Source organism: Nelumbo lutea, chromosome 5, assembly GCF_056320005.1.
Source record: "Nelumbo lutea isolate HS-2025 chromosome 5, American lotus-T2T, whole genome shotgun sequence".
NCBI lineage: Eukaryota > Viridiplantae > Streptophyta > Magnoliopsida > Proteales > Nelumbonaceae > Nelumbo > Nelumbo lutea.
The window spans coordinates 7,278,874-7,295,737 of NC_142688.1; the positions used below are offsets into that span (position 1 = coordinate 7,278,874).

Below are 16,864 nucleotides of genomic sequence, written 5' to 3' on the forward strand. Positions count from 1 at the left end.
TGTTTTGTTTTTCCCAAAAAATGGAAGCAAAAATAGCACAAGAGATAATATAATCCAAGCAAAAAGATAATTATTATTATTATTTTGATAGTAAGTAGAAATTTCACAACAAGAAAATAGAATAGGGACACGACCGCAGGTGATAACTGATAAAGCATCACCAAGACTATATGCAGTTCTTGCCAGACAGGTGTTTGATGTCTGGTTGCTTAGATGACACCCGAGGGGACTTTTCCTGATTAGACAGTTTAAGTACTTCACTTCAAAGTACTTCCATAAAAAACAAATGACGAAGGCACAAGAGGAGCAAACTGGCGGTTTCCTCTAACTTGTTGTTGGGCTGTTAAGCCCTTAATTGTAGCTGACTGAAGCTGTTTCTGTTCTGATATTTCAAAAGGTTCCACTATCAACTTAATAGCAAACTGTCGTGCCAAATGAAATTTACAATATAATTAAGCTCTAAATGTGACGAACCCATTTGTTGGAATGAAAAGGTAATTTCTTGCAGAAACATTGGCCCTGCCAAGCTATCTCATACTAGAGATTTCAAAGTCAAAATTGATCCAAAATGGTCCAACAAGTAACAGTTAAGCTAGCTTGTTGAATTATTATTAACTCCAAGCAGAAATAGACATCACATTCCTCAGGTTCAACCTTGACAATAAAAATGGAATGAAATTCCGGAAAGAGAAGAACGAAATAGAGAATTATATGAGAAAAAAAATTCCATATAACTAAAACTCAATTGCCATTCCTTAATCAAAGATAATCGTTATTCTACATCTTAAAAGGAGAAACAAAGATGGACAAACAGAACTTTTCCTATTCTAATACAACTGTAGCACCTATCTCCTTAAGTTTCTCAATAATGGGATTTGCCTCCTCCTTGGTGATTCCCTTCTTCAAAACAACCGGCGCCTTCTCCACTAAATCCTTCGCTTCCTTCAACCCCAAATCCGTAAAAGTCCTAACCTCCTTGATGATCTTGATCTTGGCTGCCGCGTCAAACTTCTCGAGCTTTATATCGAAAACAGTCTTCTCCACCGCCTTCGCATCGGCTGCTGCAGACCCACCTCCTGCTGCCGCAGAAGCCGATGAATCAAGGCCGGAGATTGCCGGCCCATACTTGTTCAACCCTAGTTTAAGCCTATACAGAATTGAGTAATCGTGCCTTTCGAGCTTATTGAGGTCGAGAAGCTCGTCGGCGATCCTCTCGAGCTTCTGCGTTCGAGTCTCAGTTGCAGCAGTGGCACAGAGAGAACGGTGCAGAATTTTGGTACAAGAAACAAGTCTCATCAGGGATTTTGGGTAAAATCTAGCGCTTATGCAGTACATTTTTTAATTTGTCTTGGTGGTGTTGTTAGACAGGTTATCTATTGGGTTTAACCACTAGAGAGAGACAGATCGGTGGACGTCGCAGCGAAGGAGGGCCTCACCTCTATCTCTAGCCTCCGGAAGGCGTTTTAGGGTTTTATATACCTACATAAGTCGGAAGGGCTTTCTCCGTTTCTCGTACAATTTGTGATACAGAACAACTAATGTACATAATCTCAATGCTCACTATCAACCAAAAATTAAGAAATTCGGATTCAATAATCAGTATCACTATCTAAAAGTGGGACCCGCAGAGGAAAGGGCTCTAGATTCAAAGTAAATCCGCATTGGAGGCCATCTGTTGGATAATCTGGACCCAATGGATGCTTAAGATATTAGTGTACCGTAATTATCTGGGTATAAAGCACTATATCACTATATCATTTTCTCGCCTCTCCACTTCCCTAGAGTCCAGCCTTCTCTTCTCGTGTCTCTCGGGTGATTTTGAAATTAAAAGCTTGTACTGATAACTTCTCGTCTTTGATTGCGAAGCTTCGTTCTGGTCGCCTCATTGAATTTCTTCTAGGTGAGTCAAGATACAATCTTTCCATACAGAGAAAGTTCGTAGAGGTGGATAGAATCATAAAACAGAGGAGGGTAGGATGGTGTTCGGTCAGGTGGTCATCGGTCCCCCTGGGTCGGGGAAGACGACTTACTGCAATGGCATGTCGCAGTTTCTCAAACTCATTGGAAGGTATTTTCCCGGATTTTCTTAATTAAATTGTTGTTTCCTTCTTTCTGCTCATGGAGTTATTGCTTGAATATTTGAAAAATAAATCTTTTACTAATTTGTGAAAATGGATGTAATGTCTGATATTTGAAGATTAGAATGAGCTGCTTCTATTAAGCGTATTGCTGGAGTCTTAACATTATGGTAGGACTGTTATGTTTCTGAATTGAAAGCCTATGCTTATTTGGCGTGGTGCTGTTGCATATAATTTTTCTTGCTTCACAGGCACTGTTATGATGGTCTCATATTCTTATAGTTTATTCGACCAGAAAAAACCTCCATTGACCGTTGAGGTTTCCTCTGATCATTATTATGTTCGGATTTCTGGACACGACACCCATAAGTTGTAGGGGGCAAAACAATGATGTGTGCGTTCTGAAGATTTTCCATTTCCAAAATATGCAATTTGTAAATATTGACCAATAAAAAGAACAATTGGTTATCCTTTGGCATTTGGGTTTTTTTTGTCTTAGCAGAAGATGCCATTCATTCATCTACAAACTATGACCTATCCATTCTCATGGGTTTTTTATCTATTGGGTAAAATCTTATCTTATTTTATGTTTTAATTTTATATTTATAATGCAAGTTTTAGACTTGAAATTAAGTCCTTATCCATTCTCATGGAAATTGAAGAGGATGTGCTCAGAAATCAGATCCAGTAATATGTAGAAAGCCAATATTTGAAAAAGGGTATGTAATTGGGGCAAGTATGGATCTTCCCTGGATGATGTACTCAACCTATTCACTAAACAACCCAACCATTTCGCCACATAAAAGATTGCTAGTTTACTTAGGCTTCCTCACTAAATGAACTAACTATAAAAGCTGCTCCCTATATATACAAATATCTATATAATTTGATGTGCATTTTCATGTATTTCATGATATTGACTTGTTGAGTTATTATCCATGAGGTTGTATTGACAATATAATCTTTGCCATGCAGGAAAGTAGCTGTCATTAACTTGGATCCTGCTAATGATGCATTGCCGTATCCTTTCCACCAAAAAAAATTGTTTAGTGATCCATTTGTAGTAAAATATTATTAGTAGGATGAAGATGTTAACTATTTGCCATTTGAACTAGTTTGGTTCTCCTTTACATGAGATACAGGTACGAGTGTGCTGTGAATATTGAGGAGCTAGTAAAACTCAGTGATGTAATGATTGAGCATTCTCTTGGCCCTAATGGAGGTTAGTTTTTGTATATATACACTGTGATTGGAGTTAGTTATAACCAATTGACAATCATGTATAAAGATTTTAGACATTATGTCTTCATGTCTTCTCTGACTGGCCAAAGTCATAGAAAATTGACAATCATGTATAAAGATTTTGATAGAATGCTTTTGCTAGTTTATTTATATAATCCACTTAGGAAGTATTTCAGGTTTTCTATATTATTTAACAATGGCGTTAGTTGCTGAAGACACTTGTATGTGTGTTATATCTACTTGCAGTAGCTGAATCATATGTCATGTTCATCTAGGTCTTGTGTATTGTATGGATTACTTGGAGAAGAACATTGACTGGTTGCAGTCCAAGTTGGAACCTCTTCTCAAAGGTTAGTAGTATAGGCTTTATCTTTCTTGGAATATATGTTTCTTTTATTTGTTTGTGATAAATAGAGCTTATTCGTGTTGCCTCTGTTCTTTTTGCAGTCTGATCTTGTCTCATGCTCGACAATGTTTACTTAATACCTATCTGCAGTATCTTACAAGTGATGATTAAAGTTAACTGTGTTTCTTTCACTTCTATGAATCCATCTAAGAGATTAAAGAAATTTTATTAATGGTGTTGTACATTTCTTGTGATTTGTTGTGGAAGATTTTTTCTTCATTTACAATGAAAATGTTCACCTTGAACTTAGCCGTGATTAGGGTTTGTTTATTGCAATATGGTTTCACCACTCTAAAGTTATTTATCATGAACAAAGTAGAATAAATAGAAATTGCAACTATGCAGGACAGCCACTTAAAGAGGATACCCACATCAAAAAGGGGAAACAATTTCAAAGGGGTTAAAGGGTAAACTTTTAAGAAGATTAATAAAAGAGCTAGGGTTATTGAGGAAAAGAAAAGAATGAAGCTTAGAAGTGCAAGTACACTTTTAAACTAAGAGAAAGTGGGATGAAGAGAATTAATAAAACCATAAATTAAAGAAACAAGAAAGAGTATCCTGGGGTGGGAGGAATGATATGTAAAAACTATGCTAAATGGAAGGGGTCAGTGAAAGGGTTGATTTGGAGGAGGAATTGGGGGGGGAGTGGTATGCTAAATTAATTTTTGTGGTAATTAGGAGTTACAGTTAGGTGGGGTACATTTGATAGATCGAATGCAACAAAATTTTCTAAAGGGGAAAGATAATATTTGCTGTTGTTTTCTTCATGGGTGCAGATAACTGAGATCCATCTACTGGCCATTGTTGTCTGGCATGGGGAGTTGAGATGAAGATGATATGGGTGAAAGATAACTGAGATCCATCTACTCGTTTAGGGAAACTCTCTTTCTGTAATTTCTTTTAATTTTAATACATTTATTGTCTGTATTTGGGTTTTTTTGGGCCCAGATATGTGGAACCAGAAATTGCCTTATCTCATGTGATTGTTTTTTTTTGATGAATAATAATAAATTTATTGATTCAGAAACAAATTTAGAGTGAGTTCATACATCATCCCAACGAGAGGCACAAGCTACAGCTCCTCCTTGAAACTTACAAGTAAACTAGGAAAGAAAAACAAGAATCACAACTGAGCCCAAAATAATTCTTCCCTATTTACCCCTTGCTTAGCTAACATATCTGACAAAGTATTTGCTAATCTCCCCACCCATTGTATAGTGACCAACATATTCCTTGTCAACCAACTAAATTTCTTCATTTCATTCTTGTATCGCCACATAGCCTCTTCAGAAATTTTCAACCAACCCACCACCACTTTGGAGTCCCCCTCAATTATTAGTTGTTGTACCCCCAGCTGGTTTGCAAATTGCACCCCTTGTACAGCAACTAAGAGTTCTGCCCTGATGGAGTTCCCAAATCCCAAGGGACCTGAGTAAAGCAACAAAATCTCTCCCTTCGCATTTCTCAAAGCACCCCCCATTCCGGATAAACCTGGATTACCCATGCTACTTCCATCAAAGTTCAACTTTAGTGAGCTTTCGGATGGAGGAGACCAACTTGTAATTGATTTGTCCTTTAGAGATGAACACCTCGCTACTGCTGACCAATTTCTCCAGAGGTCATTAAAGGAGAATTGATGAAAGATTTCCAAGGTCTTCAGCCAATGTATTGCCCTATTTAACACATAGTCTTTCAAATCCTAACTGCTCATTTCCTTTTCTTGAAAGATTCTAAGATTTCTTTCTTCCCAAAGAGTCCAAATCAAAACAACACGAGCACATCTCCACATAATTCTCCCTATTTTTGTAGGCCAATAAAAGGTAGAATGGTTGAAGAGCATGTGAACTTCTGCTGGTAGACTCCAGCTACTCCCAAACAACGAAAGTAGTCAAGCCCAAAGGTCTGCAGAAAAGGGACAAGATATTAATAAATGGTAACAATCCTCACCGTGAGCTCTACAGAGGATACACCAATTAGGAGAAATACAGAGGAAAGGTCTTCTCTTTTGTAGGCTATCTAAAGTGTTAACTTTCCCATGGAATACTTCCCAACAAAATGCCATAATTTTTTGGGGAATTGGCCTACACCAAATTTCTTTCGACGGAAAGGGTTGGTGAGTAGAAAGTTGAGAGATGGACTTGAAGAAAGAAGCACAAGTGAAGGTTCCATTGGGTCTAGGAGTCCAAACCCTCTTATCTGGCTTGGAGGGATCCAAACAAACCTGATTAAGACAACCAAGCAAAGCAGAAAGAGAGTCAATTTCATCATCCCTAAGACCTCTACGAAACCCAAAATCCCAAGTAGGATCTAAGGGTGTTCCCAAAGTTGAGACAAATTTTGAGACCACCTCTTTTTTGTACAAAGAAATAGAAAAAAGCGAAAGGAACAAATCCTTTAATGGTGTGTCTCCTAGCCAAATATCCTCCCAAAAAAGGACAGAGTTGCCAGAACAAACTTCATACTTGATAAAATTGAGGAATTGAGGAAGGGTGTTGTGAATAGCCTTCCAAGGTGCTGCTAGGTTAGCTTGCCTCGATACACCAACATCCCATCCATTCGCTGACCTCCCATGAATGCTTCCCACCACCTCATGCCACAATCTCTCTCTTTCCAAAGGCCATCGCCATAACCATTTCCCTAACAGGGTTTGATTTTTTCTAGTTACCCTCCCAAGTCCCAAACCCCCCTCTTCTTTACTTCTGCACACAATTTCCCAATCAACCAAGTGATCCTTTTTTTCTTGTCCCGGCTCCCATAAGAAATCTCTCATCAACTTCTCCAGTTTCCCAGCTTCCCTAACTGGTATCCTAAAAACAGACAAATAATAGGTAGGTAAGTTTGTCAAGGTAGCTCTTATTAGGGTAATTCTCCCTCCTAAAGAGATATAATTCCTCTTCCATGAGGCTAATCTCTTCTCAAACTTCTCAATCACTGGGGTCCAAAATCTACTCTCCCTAGGATTTGCCCCTAAAGGAAGCCCTAAATATGACATAGGCCAAACAGAAGTGGAACACTCAAGACACTCGCAATAGCCTCGACCTCCCCTACCTCCAAATTTATACCCACTATGCAGCTCTTTTCCAGATTTATTCTCAAGTTAGAGATACTTTCAATATTAACCTGGATACATATCATACATTATTGTACTTCTATGGTATTTTTCTTATTCTATATTATCTTATCTATTCATCAAAAGAAAATTTTATGACTTTATCATGTATGCTTGTCATAGTAGTCATGTATTATAAGTTACATGTTACCTAACAAACTGAAGTACCCTTGCAGATCATTATCTTCTATTTGATTTTCCTGGCCAAGTGGAACTATTTTTCCTTCATTCAAATGCCAAGAACGTTATTACCAAACTCATAAAGAAGTTGAACCTTAGGGTATGACTTTATTTACTGAAATGAGGTTTTAATGTCTAATACTTGGTAAACTTTTCATGTGACTTCATTTTGACATCTTCAATAGATCCTATTAGAATCTCAATAGATTTTCCCCCCATCTTATGCAGTTGACTGCAGTGCACTTAGTTGATGCCCATCTGTGCAGTGATCCTGGGAAATATGTGAGTGCATTGCTTCTCTCTCTGTCAACCATGCTCCATCTGGAACTTCCACACATCAATGTCCTATCTAAGATTGATCTCATTGAGAGCTATGGAAAGCTAGGTGTGGAGAAAGCGTTCTATGTTATCATTTATGAGCCAGCAAGCCATTCAACTTGGTGCATTAACCATCATGCTGATATATATTGCAGCTTTTAACCTTGAATACTACACCGATGTCCAAGATTTATCATATTTACAATATCACCTTGATCAAGATCCTCGATCTGCCAAATACAGGTTAGATATTTGGTCAATTTTTATGCAACTTATGCAAATTAGATCTATTAGCTTACTGCAATGGTTGTGCAATGGAATTATAGTTTACTGTCATATCAGTATCTTTCAAATGTTCTTTTCTTCCCTGTTTAAGATAATCTATTGCTAGATCTATTAGCTTACTGCAATGGTTGTGCAATGAAATTATAGTTTACTGTCATATCAGTATCCTTCAAATGTTCTTTTCTTCCTTGTTTAAGATAATCTATGGCTTAGAGATTCTAAATTTATGTATGGTGCCCTGTTACATGTTTTTGTACATTGATTATCCTAAATCTAAATGAGTATTTAACTGTTTTTAGGATTTGTACATTTGGCTGGACTCAACAGAACTTGGCTGATCACCCAACCTAACTTCTAGATCAGGTCAAGCTTAGTGTTTAACACATTTGGTTGGGCTTGGTCTGAAAAGTCTCAGTCTTTGATTAAGGTTGGTTTTTGCTTGAATTGAACTGTCAAGCAACTTAGCACCAACCTGTCAGTATTACATTTATGTTGTGTTTAAGAATATAAGAAACAGTTTTAAGGTTTGCTCTCCCCCTCCCTCCCTATGTCTAGCCCGCCCAAAAATAGCAGGACACAGAGGGTGTTTCTGACTACCTAGTAAAGACAGGAATCACTAGGTGGAAACTAATATGGAGATCATTTATCAAAAAAAAAACTAATATGGAGATCATACATTTTGGGCTAAAGTTGGTATTTCTGTCTGTCTACTGAACTGTATTTAACTGAGGGAGTTGAATGGGGCTAGCTTCATATTCATTGTTGGAAAGGCAAATATGTTTTTACCATTCAATCTCATGCACTTACTCTTTCATTATTAATAAATCATTTGCCAGTAGTGTGCTTTAATTGCCATTATTATTTTTCTCTTCCCCATATAGTGTTTAACTTGTATTTTTTTTAATAAAAAGTTTTTCACCGTTATCAATAAAAAAACTTGTATCTTTACAGAAAGCATTGCCATGACATACATTACACCAATACAAGGTTTTCAGGACTAACAAAGTCTGCAAATGTGACACCACATTGCTAAGATAGTACCCTCCCCCTTCCTCATTCCAAGTTTCTCCTCCTTACCCAACTCTAGTCTTCTTAAGACTCTCTTCTCTCCTCATATCGTGCTCCTCAAAAGCTCTTCTTGCAAAGTTCTCACCACCCAAGAAGAAAAGACCCAAAGATTGCCAACCTCCAACTCCCTATCAACAGGCACACTTAAATCTACTCTTCCTTATTGCACCTCCTCCCCTTTTGATCCCACCATTCCCTCCTTATCCTCTTTCTTCTTTTCCTCCAAGCCTCCACCTTGATTCAAGTCCCCCTCCCCCTCATGAATATTCAATGGTAAATCAAGACTTCTTTTAGGATTCTGCACCACCTTTCCCAGACGTAGCCTCAAGCCTTAGACCTTTGGGGTTTAATCCTTTTTCTATTGTACACTTTTTTAAATTTGTTAGTCGGGCCTGCCCCGACAAGACTATCTTTCAGATGAGAAAACACTTTTGTAACATGTACTGAATGTGTTTTATTAAGACAGGCTTCAACTGTCTCCTTCTCCAGCCCAGAGCCCACCATAAACCTACCAATGAGACAAGCCTCCAAATGTTCAGGTTTTCTTCCTGTCTCACATCAGCCTGTACCACAACCTCTCGATATCTCAAAACATTCACCATGGTTTCTTGGTTTGTTATTATCACTATTAACATTCCCAATTAATAACAGAGAATAGAGAATTTATCTATAAGAATATAAGTGATCTCATCATTGGAAATGCACCCATTTCCATTAGTAGTAATCCTTGAGGCTTTACTGCTTATGTAACATGTATTGCCACCCCTGCATTTAAACTAGGGGAAATTCCTGATTAGTACCCCGTACTTTGGGCTTAGTGTCACTTTGGTCCCTGAACTTTAAAATGTGACAATTCAGTACCTGAACTTTCAAACCGTGCCAATTTAGTATCTGGCATTTGAAAAGACACAAATGCCCTTCAAGTGTCATCTAATTTTCTTTATTAACCATCCAAACATTGACAAAAAATGAACAGTCCCAAATCCTTTTCTCTTCTATTCAAGAAAGTTGGGGTCACGTCTCAATGGGCATTCTGGTGACTGCAGCTTTCTTGAATAGAAGAGGCAAGGATTTGGGACTATTCATTTTTCGTCAACGTTTGGATAGTTGATAAGACTCAGTTTGGAAGGAGTGCAAATGCAAATATGTACAGTACGAATACATACACAATAATAGAAAATGTAAGGCTTTGCACTCTACAATTTTGTATTTGTACTTCTTCCAAACTGAGCCTAAAGAAAAATTAGATGACACTCGAAGGGCATTTGTGTCTTTTCAAATGCCACTTAATGGCTGGTTAATGGCAGGTACTAAATTGGCACATTTTGAAAGTTTGGGTACTGAATTGTCGCGTTTTAAAGTTTGGGGACCAAAGTGACACTAGGCCCAAAGTACAGGGTACTAATCGGGAATTTTCCCTTTAGAAGGCAAATGTTATCTGAGGAGTTTTACACTCGTACCAGAATCCAATCTGTGCTTAAAATAGATTCTCTTGCATGTAGATACAATTTGTAACAACTTGGTGAATAGTATCATTTCCTCGTAATAAAGAAAAGCAAAAAAAGAAAATTCTAAAAGCATGTAAAATTTCTAGCTTTTATGTTTAGAAAAAGAAAAGGAAAAATAACACGTGACCGCAAGAAACCTAGTTTTTTTAGCATATTGTAATGTTGTCCTTTGGAGTTTGGAGTAATGAAAGTACTAACAAGGACAACAGACCATATGATGATCATAAGCTGTTATAAATTTAAACCTCCTCCATAGGGACCATATTGCTTGTTATTTCTCCGAAATTGTTCTGCAGGGGTTAAAGAGAAGCTTGGCTATTAATTTTGTTATCTGATCTGTTTTTCTTATTGTAGGAAGCTCACAAAGGAACTCTGTGAGGTGATAGAAGACTATAGTTTGGTCAATTTTACAACCTTAGACATTCAGGTATGTTGGTTCTCTCCATTTACTTACCTGAGATTACAAGGTTCTTGTTTCAGTGTGTAGCCTGAACCTATGCTTTTTCCTAGGATAAAGAGAGTGTAGGGAATCTTGTTAAGTTGATAGACAAGAGCAACGGGTACATATTTGCTAGCATAGAAGGCAGTGCAGTTGAGTACAGCAAAATTGCAGCTGGTCCCATTGATTGGGACTACTATAGATATCCATTCAATGCAAATTGGTCATTTTTTAGTACTCAGTTTAGCATTCTTCATTTTTTTTTTATTTGTTGAATCTGATCGATAAACTAGGACAAGATTTTGGAAGTTTTGCTTGACAAAACAGATTCCACAACAGCAGCAGTGCAAGAGAAGTACATGAAGGATGATGAAAATTTTGAAAATGATGACTGATTGGAAAAGCATGGAGGTGTGTGCAACAATGGAGACAAGGTAAGCGTATGATTAAGTCATGACCTTGGAAGAAATTGATCGTGCATGTCATAGCTTTTGCAGGGGTGGTCAAACTGAACTCTCTGTAAGGTGGTAAGCTCTGTATTAGTTGCTTTTCCTCCAAAACATTGTCAAGATTTTGAATACAAATGGATCAATGTATATCGTTTTATATTAAAACCATATCTTTTTCAACTTTTTTGATAAGTATGTATTTAGTAATACGTATGTACACAGTTCTGAATGAGACTATGGTACTTGTAGGCTGGCTATTTGAACCCTTCTCACCTGTAGGCTTAAAGCTAAGCTTGGACAAGCCGAAGCCCATTGGCAAACGCTGCAAAAAGAAACTAGCCAAGTAGAATACCTATTTCCCAAAAGAATGGAGCATTTCTAAATTTATTCGATTAAAATGAAAGGGAAAAGAGAGAGGGATCCTTCGTCTGAATTGGAGAAAGTGTAAGTTGGAAAACTCCAATATTTATAGGAAGGTTATATGAATTTCATATTGTTTCTATAATTGTGAACATGCAAAGAAAGGCCATTACACATGGTCCAGACTGCCTACCTAGAATCTTGGGAGGTATAGACTGGAACTGGATAGGTTCCTAATCTCCAGCACTTTTTTACACAAATTGGCTCCTCAGACTTGAACTCATGTTATCATGCTTGGCAGCCCAAAGTTGTATTGGGGCTATTTATCCCTTTTACCATGAAACCAAACCGAGCCACAGAAAAAATTAAAATATAAAAACCACCACCCTTGGTTGCTTTTGTAGCCACGGGGTGTTAAACATTTTTCTCCTGCTATCCAACTTTGAAGAAATAATGCAGCCCGTGAGGTTAAAGAGGGGGTGTCACAATCCACTTTTTCCACATGCTAGCATTTGGCAATAACAAATGGTCCTAAACTCCTAATGTCCTATCAATCAAAATCTTTCGGCACGCTACAACCGACTTCTAAGAAAAAAATCGTGAAAAGCCTATCTGGCGAGATTTTTGGCCTGTCATTAATTTCGATTTGATTTAATGGAAAAAAATCGTGAAAAGCCTGAAATGAGGTACAATTGTACAACTACAAACTTTTTGTTCAATTAAACCCTAAGTTCCTAACATTACACACAACCGAATTCCCCTTTTTAGTGTTTCTTTAGCTTTCTGGTCGAGCCTTTGAGGAGAAACCTATGGACGTGCAATCAATACACAAGCAAGTTGGTCACTATCCAATTTAAAAGCTAAATAGGTTAGTTTTGTCTGGTTACTCCTATTTGGGAGGCGATTCGAATTCTAATTGGGTGGTGATTTTGATCGATCTGTAAAACAGTGGATTAGCGAATCCGAGGTAGTTATCCGGTAAGGTCGTTTTGATTCTTAAGTCAGTACTTATGTTATGAAAGCGAGTTGAATGCTTAAGAGCTTGAGTGCTAGTGAGTAGAATAATCACGCGTACCTCTCCTTTTTCTCCTATGGGTCTTTGGGATTGGTGCCTTTATATAGGCATTGTTTAGTGTGAGCCTCACGCACCGCATCTGAGATTTTTGGGAGATCGTGCCTAACCGGTCTAAAATCCTTGGAGGTAAACATCATGCACGTTGACCACCCTCCGAAATGTTTGGTACATGGGCCAACTTCCAAGAATCATGGGAGTGTCAGAATATGCATGCCGAATTTGTCAGCGAGCACGTCTTGCAGGTTGTCACCTGGACCTCAGTCAGGCCGTCGCACCCTTGAGGGAGGTTGCTCCTTGCATCGAGGTCACTTCGACCAGTGACGATGTGCTGCAGGTCGGCCCTGGACGAGGTGCTTTTAGCCGACCTAAGTTGTGGTTGAGGTCGCCAGGTTGGCGGTGAAGGTAGGTCGTCAGGTCTGGGTGAAGAGAAACCATGATTTGTGACTCCAAGTCATTTCTTAGGTAGTGTCTATGTGTCAACTAGCTGTTCCAAGATGCCATGTGTCATGATGTCATTGGAGGGCCAAATCTGCCATCATCAATTGCCCCTCACTCCTGAGTTGAGAGTAGCTCGGCGAAGGGAGGAGATTGCTCCTTTTGGCCCAAGATGACTGATTCGATCAGTTTTTAGTCGCAAGTGTTGGTCTGATTTACTTCCAAGATCAGAATAGTTTGAGTGTTTGCTGCCTTATGTAGGACCTCATTGTCTTGATTCTCGGGGCATGAAAGCGAACTCATCCTCTCGAGGAGAGGTGAAGCAGGAACCTCGAGGACATCTACCTTATTAGGAATGTAACCATTAAGGGGTTCTGCAATCCAACCATTACCTTGAGAGTGAAGCTTACCATGCTGTCCTCAAAGGGGTGTTGTAACTGTGTGATTGCTTTATTAGGTCGCTCCACCTAGGTAGACTCAAACTGGTTCTCAAAAGAGTAGCCAGTGAGTTCGACGCAAAGCCTAAAACCAAGGTAGAGGTCTACTGTGAAGAGATCAACCAAGTTTGCGTTTGTCATGGTGCCGAACTGGTATGTCGAATAGGTGCTGTATTTTGTCCTCCACTCCATTGCGTAAAAGTTTTCTAAGTGTGGATTACCCTGAGGTGCTAAACTGTATGCACACTGATGAGGCTAAACATGAATTGCTTTTTTAGTTTGCCCATGCTGAAGAGGTGATTAGGTATATGCCCGAGATGACGTGGATAAGTGTCGATTACTAACGAAGTGTCGGGCTGACAAGCTAGGCTCTGATAAGAATAATCCGATCTCAATGTAAGCCGAAGTGAATAGACATTAACGGGTATGTGCCCATCCTACCTGCACACAAGCTACTTTTTTATTTGCCCATGCCGAAGAGGCGACTGGGTCTCATGTAGTGCCGAGGTCTTTTATCAACTCGACACCTTAGCCCTTGGGCTCTGTGAGTGGCTCGCGGTCCACTCTCCTTATCCTTATTTAGCCGACGTGCGACTTGACCTTTCCACCTAAGCGGGTGGTCATTCTATAGTAACTTCTCATATGGCTGCTTCTACGTCATCCGGTGGGATTATCTTCTTGGGTGAGTGCTTGCGAGACCACAACGTACATGTTCTGCCCCCTTGCGAGGGCATAATATTGTTGTCGGTGTGATTCGGCAGTTTAGGGCCACGGCTACACTACATCAGCCTTGTTAGTGACGTCAGTCATCCACTCCTACAAGAAGCCACTAGGAGCTCGACCTACGGGGGCAGCACTACTGACTTTACATCACCAACTCGCACGGGAGCCTTGGAAGGCTCAACCTACAAGGGCGTCCATGCAGTTCGTTGGCCGCCAACTCCCGCAGAAGCCACAAAGAGCTCATCTTGTAGAGGCGACCTCGTGAAATAGGGCTGATGAGGCCTCGTCCTGGCTAACTAACGTTGAGGATGTTCTGTTGTTGTCTACATTGGGCTTCTCCCATGCTCAGATCTGGAAATTCATACTTCATCTCATAGAACTGCTACGCTTCAATCCCAGCGGGAACCACTGATGGCTCTACCGCAGGGAGAGGGGTGTTCACATATAGTAGCGGTGTATTTATCTAGGGCACTAGGGATGCTGAGTTTTTCTTGAACTTGTCTGCTTGTCAAAGGGGAGTTCTCCAGGTTCATCATAGGTGTTTTTGTCCCCCAGTAATCGATATTCATTTTGGGTGTTGATGTTGCTCAAAAGTGCATTTGAGTTCATAAAAAATGGAAATTTGAAAGTGGAAACTTTAGTTTCTAAAAGGTGAGATCTTAGCTTTTTGGAAGAAGAGGACTTAGCCTTTTAGAAGGTGAGAACTTAGCTTCTTGTAGCGTTTCCCACAGATGGCGCCAATCAATGGTGCGCGATATGGCTACTCCTAGCTGGAAGGCAATCCAAACTCTAATTGGGCGGCAAGCTGGACCGATCTGCAAAATAGTGGATCAGAGAACCCGGGGTAGCTAACCCGGCAAGGTCGCTCCGATGCTTAAGTCAGTACTTATGCTATGAATGCTAGTGAGTAGTGAGTAGAATAATCACATGTACCTCTCTTTTTTCTCCTATGGGTCTTTGGGGTTGGTGCCTTTATATAGGCATTGTTCAGTGTGGGCCTCACGCACCGCATCCGAGACTTCTAGGAGATCGTGCCTAACCAGTCTGAAATCCTTGGAGGTAAACATCATGCACGTTGACCACCCTCCGGAATGTTCGGTACGTGGGCCAACTTCCAAGAATCGTGGGAGTGTCGGGACATGCACGCCGAATTTATTGGTGAGCACGTCTCACAGGTTGCCACCTAGACCTCAGTCAGGCCGACACGCCCTTGAGGGAGGTTGCTCCTTGCATCGAGGTCACTTTGACCAATGGTGAGGTGCTGCAGGTCGGCCCTGGACAAGGTGCTTTTAGCCGACCTAAGTTGTGGTTGAGGTCGCCAGGTTAGTGGTGAAGGTAGGTCACCAGGTCTCGGCAAAGAGAAACCATGATCTGGGACTCCAAGTCATTGCTTAGGTGGTGTCAATGTGTCAACTAGTTGTTCCAAGATGCCATGTGTCATGATGTCATTAGGGGGCCAAATCCGCCCTCATCAGTTTACGATATGAGGGTTCACAAGAATACAGTGATTAGGCTTTTTGGCTTAAATGTGTTTATTGTACGGTATTTTGTGATGCACAAACAATAGTACAAGACTACACTTGCGACTCATGACTGGAACAAAAGTTGTACAGATTTAGGGTATTCGACCTTCAAGCATTTTTTATTATATGTCAAATACTAGTCAGTACCCATGCATTGTATTTATTCGAAAAATTGAAGATGGAGCTCTATGACATTTCCAATTAAATGGTGTCCATCTAAGTGCAATTCAAGTATTATTTTTTTGGGTTATGTTTAGTTTATTCGATCACAATGTTGTGCTTTAGTGAGAGTGGTCAATTTCTTATTCTCTAGGTAAATTGTACTATTTTTTTTGTATCTTAATGCTAATTTTATTAATTTTTTAAAATATATTTTATTAATTTCTATTGTTTATTATAAATTTTGAATTGGTTTTAGGTATAATTATAAAAAAATCCTCTTCTAACCAAGGTTCAAAGTATTATAAACGCTATGCATATCAGAAAAGCAAATTTAAGAGACGTATCGAGATACACCTTAGATATGCATGGATACAGATGAAAAATTAAGATACGCTTGGAAATACATGGAAATGCTATAAATACTCTAATAAATCATAAATATACATTAATATCACTAAATATAAGAAATAAATGAGCTATTTATGCATAAAAATAAAATGTTTTAGTGGGTTTTATGAAAAAAACATATTATAATCAATAAATGGGAAGTCAGGAACAGAAACATACTATCTAATTATGGACGTTATAGATCAAGTAATTATTTTGCATGTTTTATTCTAAAAATTAAATTAAAATTAAGAAAAGTAAATATGTAACAAAAACTTGAATGGATTTATGGACATAATAGATGAAATAATTATTTTTCATATTTTATTCTAAAAATTAAAAAAATAAATATCAATGTTTTAACATAGAGGTGTTCCACTACCTAGAGGCGTGAAGCATAGTTCAGAATGCAAGAGGCGTAAGCCTCTCGAACACAAGGAGGTGAAAGCTTCCTTAAGAGGAGGAAGGATGAAGGGGGGATTTCATTTTTTTTCTTTATTTTAATAAAAATCTTTTATAATAAGAACAACGAAAATGCATAATAGTTGTTAAAAGGGGGGTCTTGTCAAAGAGGAGGCCCCTAACTCAAAAAAAATAAATTGGGCTACATCGAAAGGGGGGGGCAAGGGGGGTCTGGGGGGTGAAGCCCCCCAACCGAAGGGGCAGGGGACAAACCAAAA

General features: G+C 39.0%; 1 protein-coding gene across 2 annotated transcripts; it reads left to right on the top strand.

The window, feature by feature from the left end:
• The first annotated feature begins 1,476 nt into the window (after positions 1-1,476).
• Positions 1,477-11,247, top strand: QQT1 (P-loop containing nucleoside triphosphate hydrolases superfamily protein). 2 transcript variants are annotated; one of them, XM_088944499.1, is made up of 10 exons: positions 1,477-2,068; positions 3,054-3,098; positions 3,221-3,300; positions 3,596-3,670; positions 7,012-7,115; positions 7,244-7,400; positions 7,489-7,576; positions 10,549-10,621; positions 10,705-10,835; positions 10,968-11,247. In XM_088944499.1, exons 1-10 carry the CDS (start codon positions 1,977-1,979, stop codon positions 11,026-11,028), a joined length of 906 nt encoding a protein of 301 aa, XP_088800625.1. In that variant the 5' UTR covers positions 1,477-1,976; the 3' UTR covers positions 11,029-11,247. The 2 variants fall into 2 exon arrangements, with proteins under 2 accessions (XP_088800625.1, XP_088800626.1); XM_088944500.1 differs by lacking the exon at positions 10,705-10,835 and having other exon boundaries at positions 10,927-11,247.
• Positions 11,248-16,864: the final 5,617 nt, after the last annotated feature.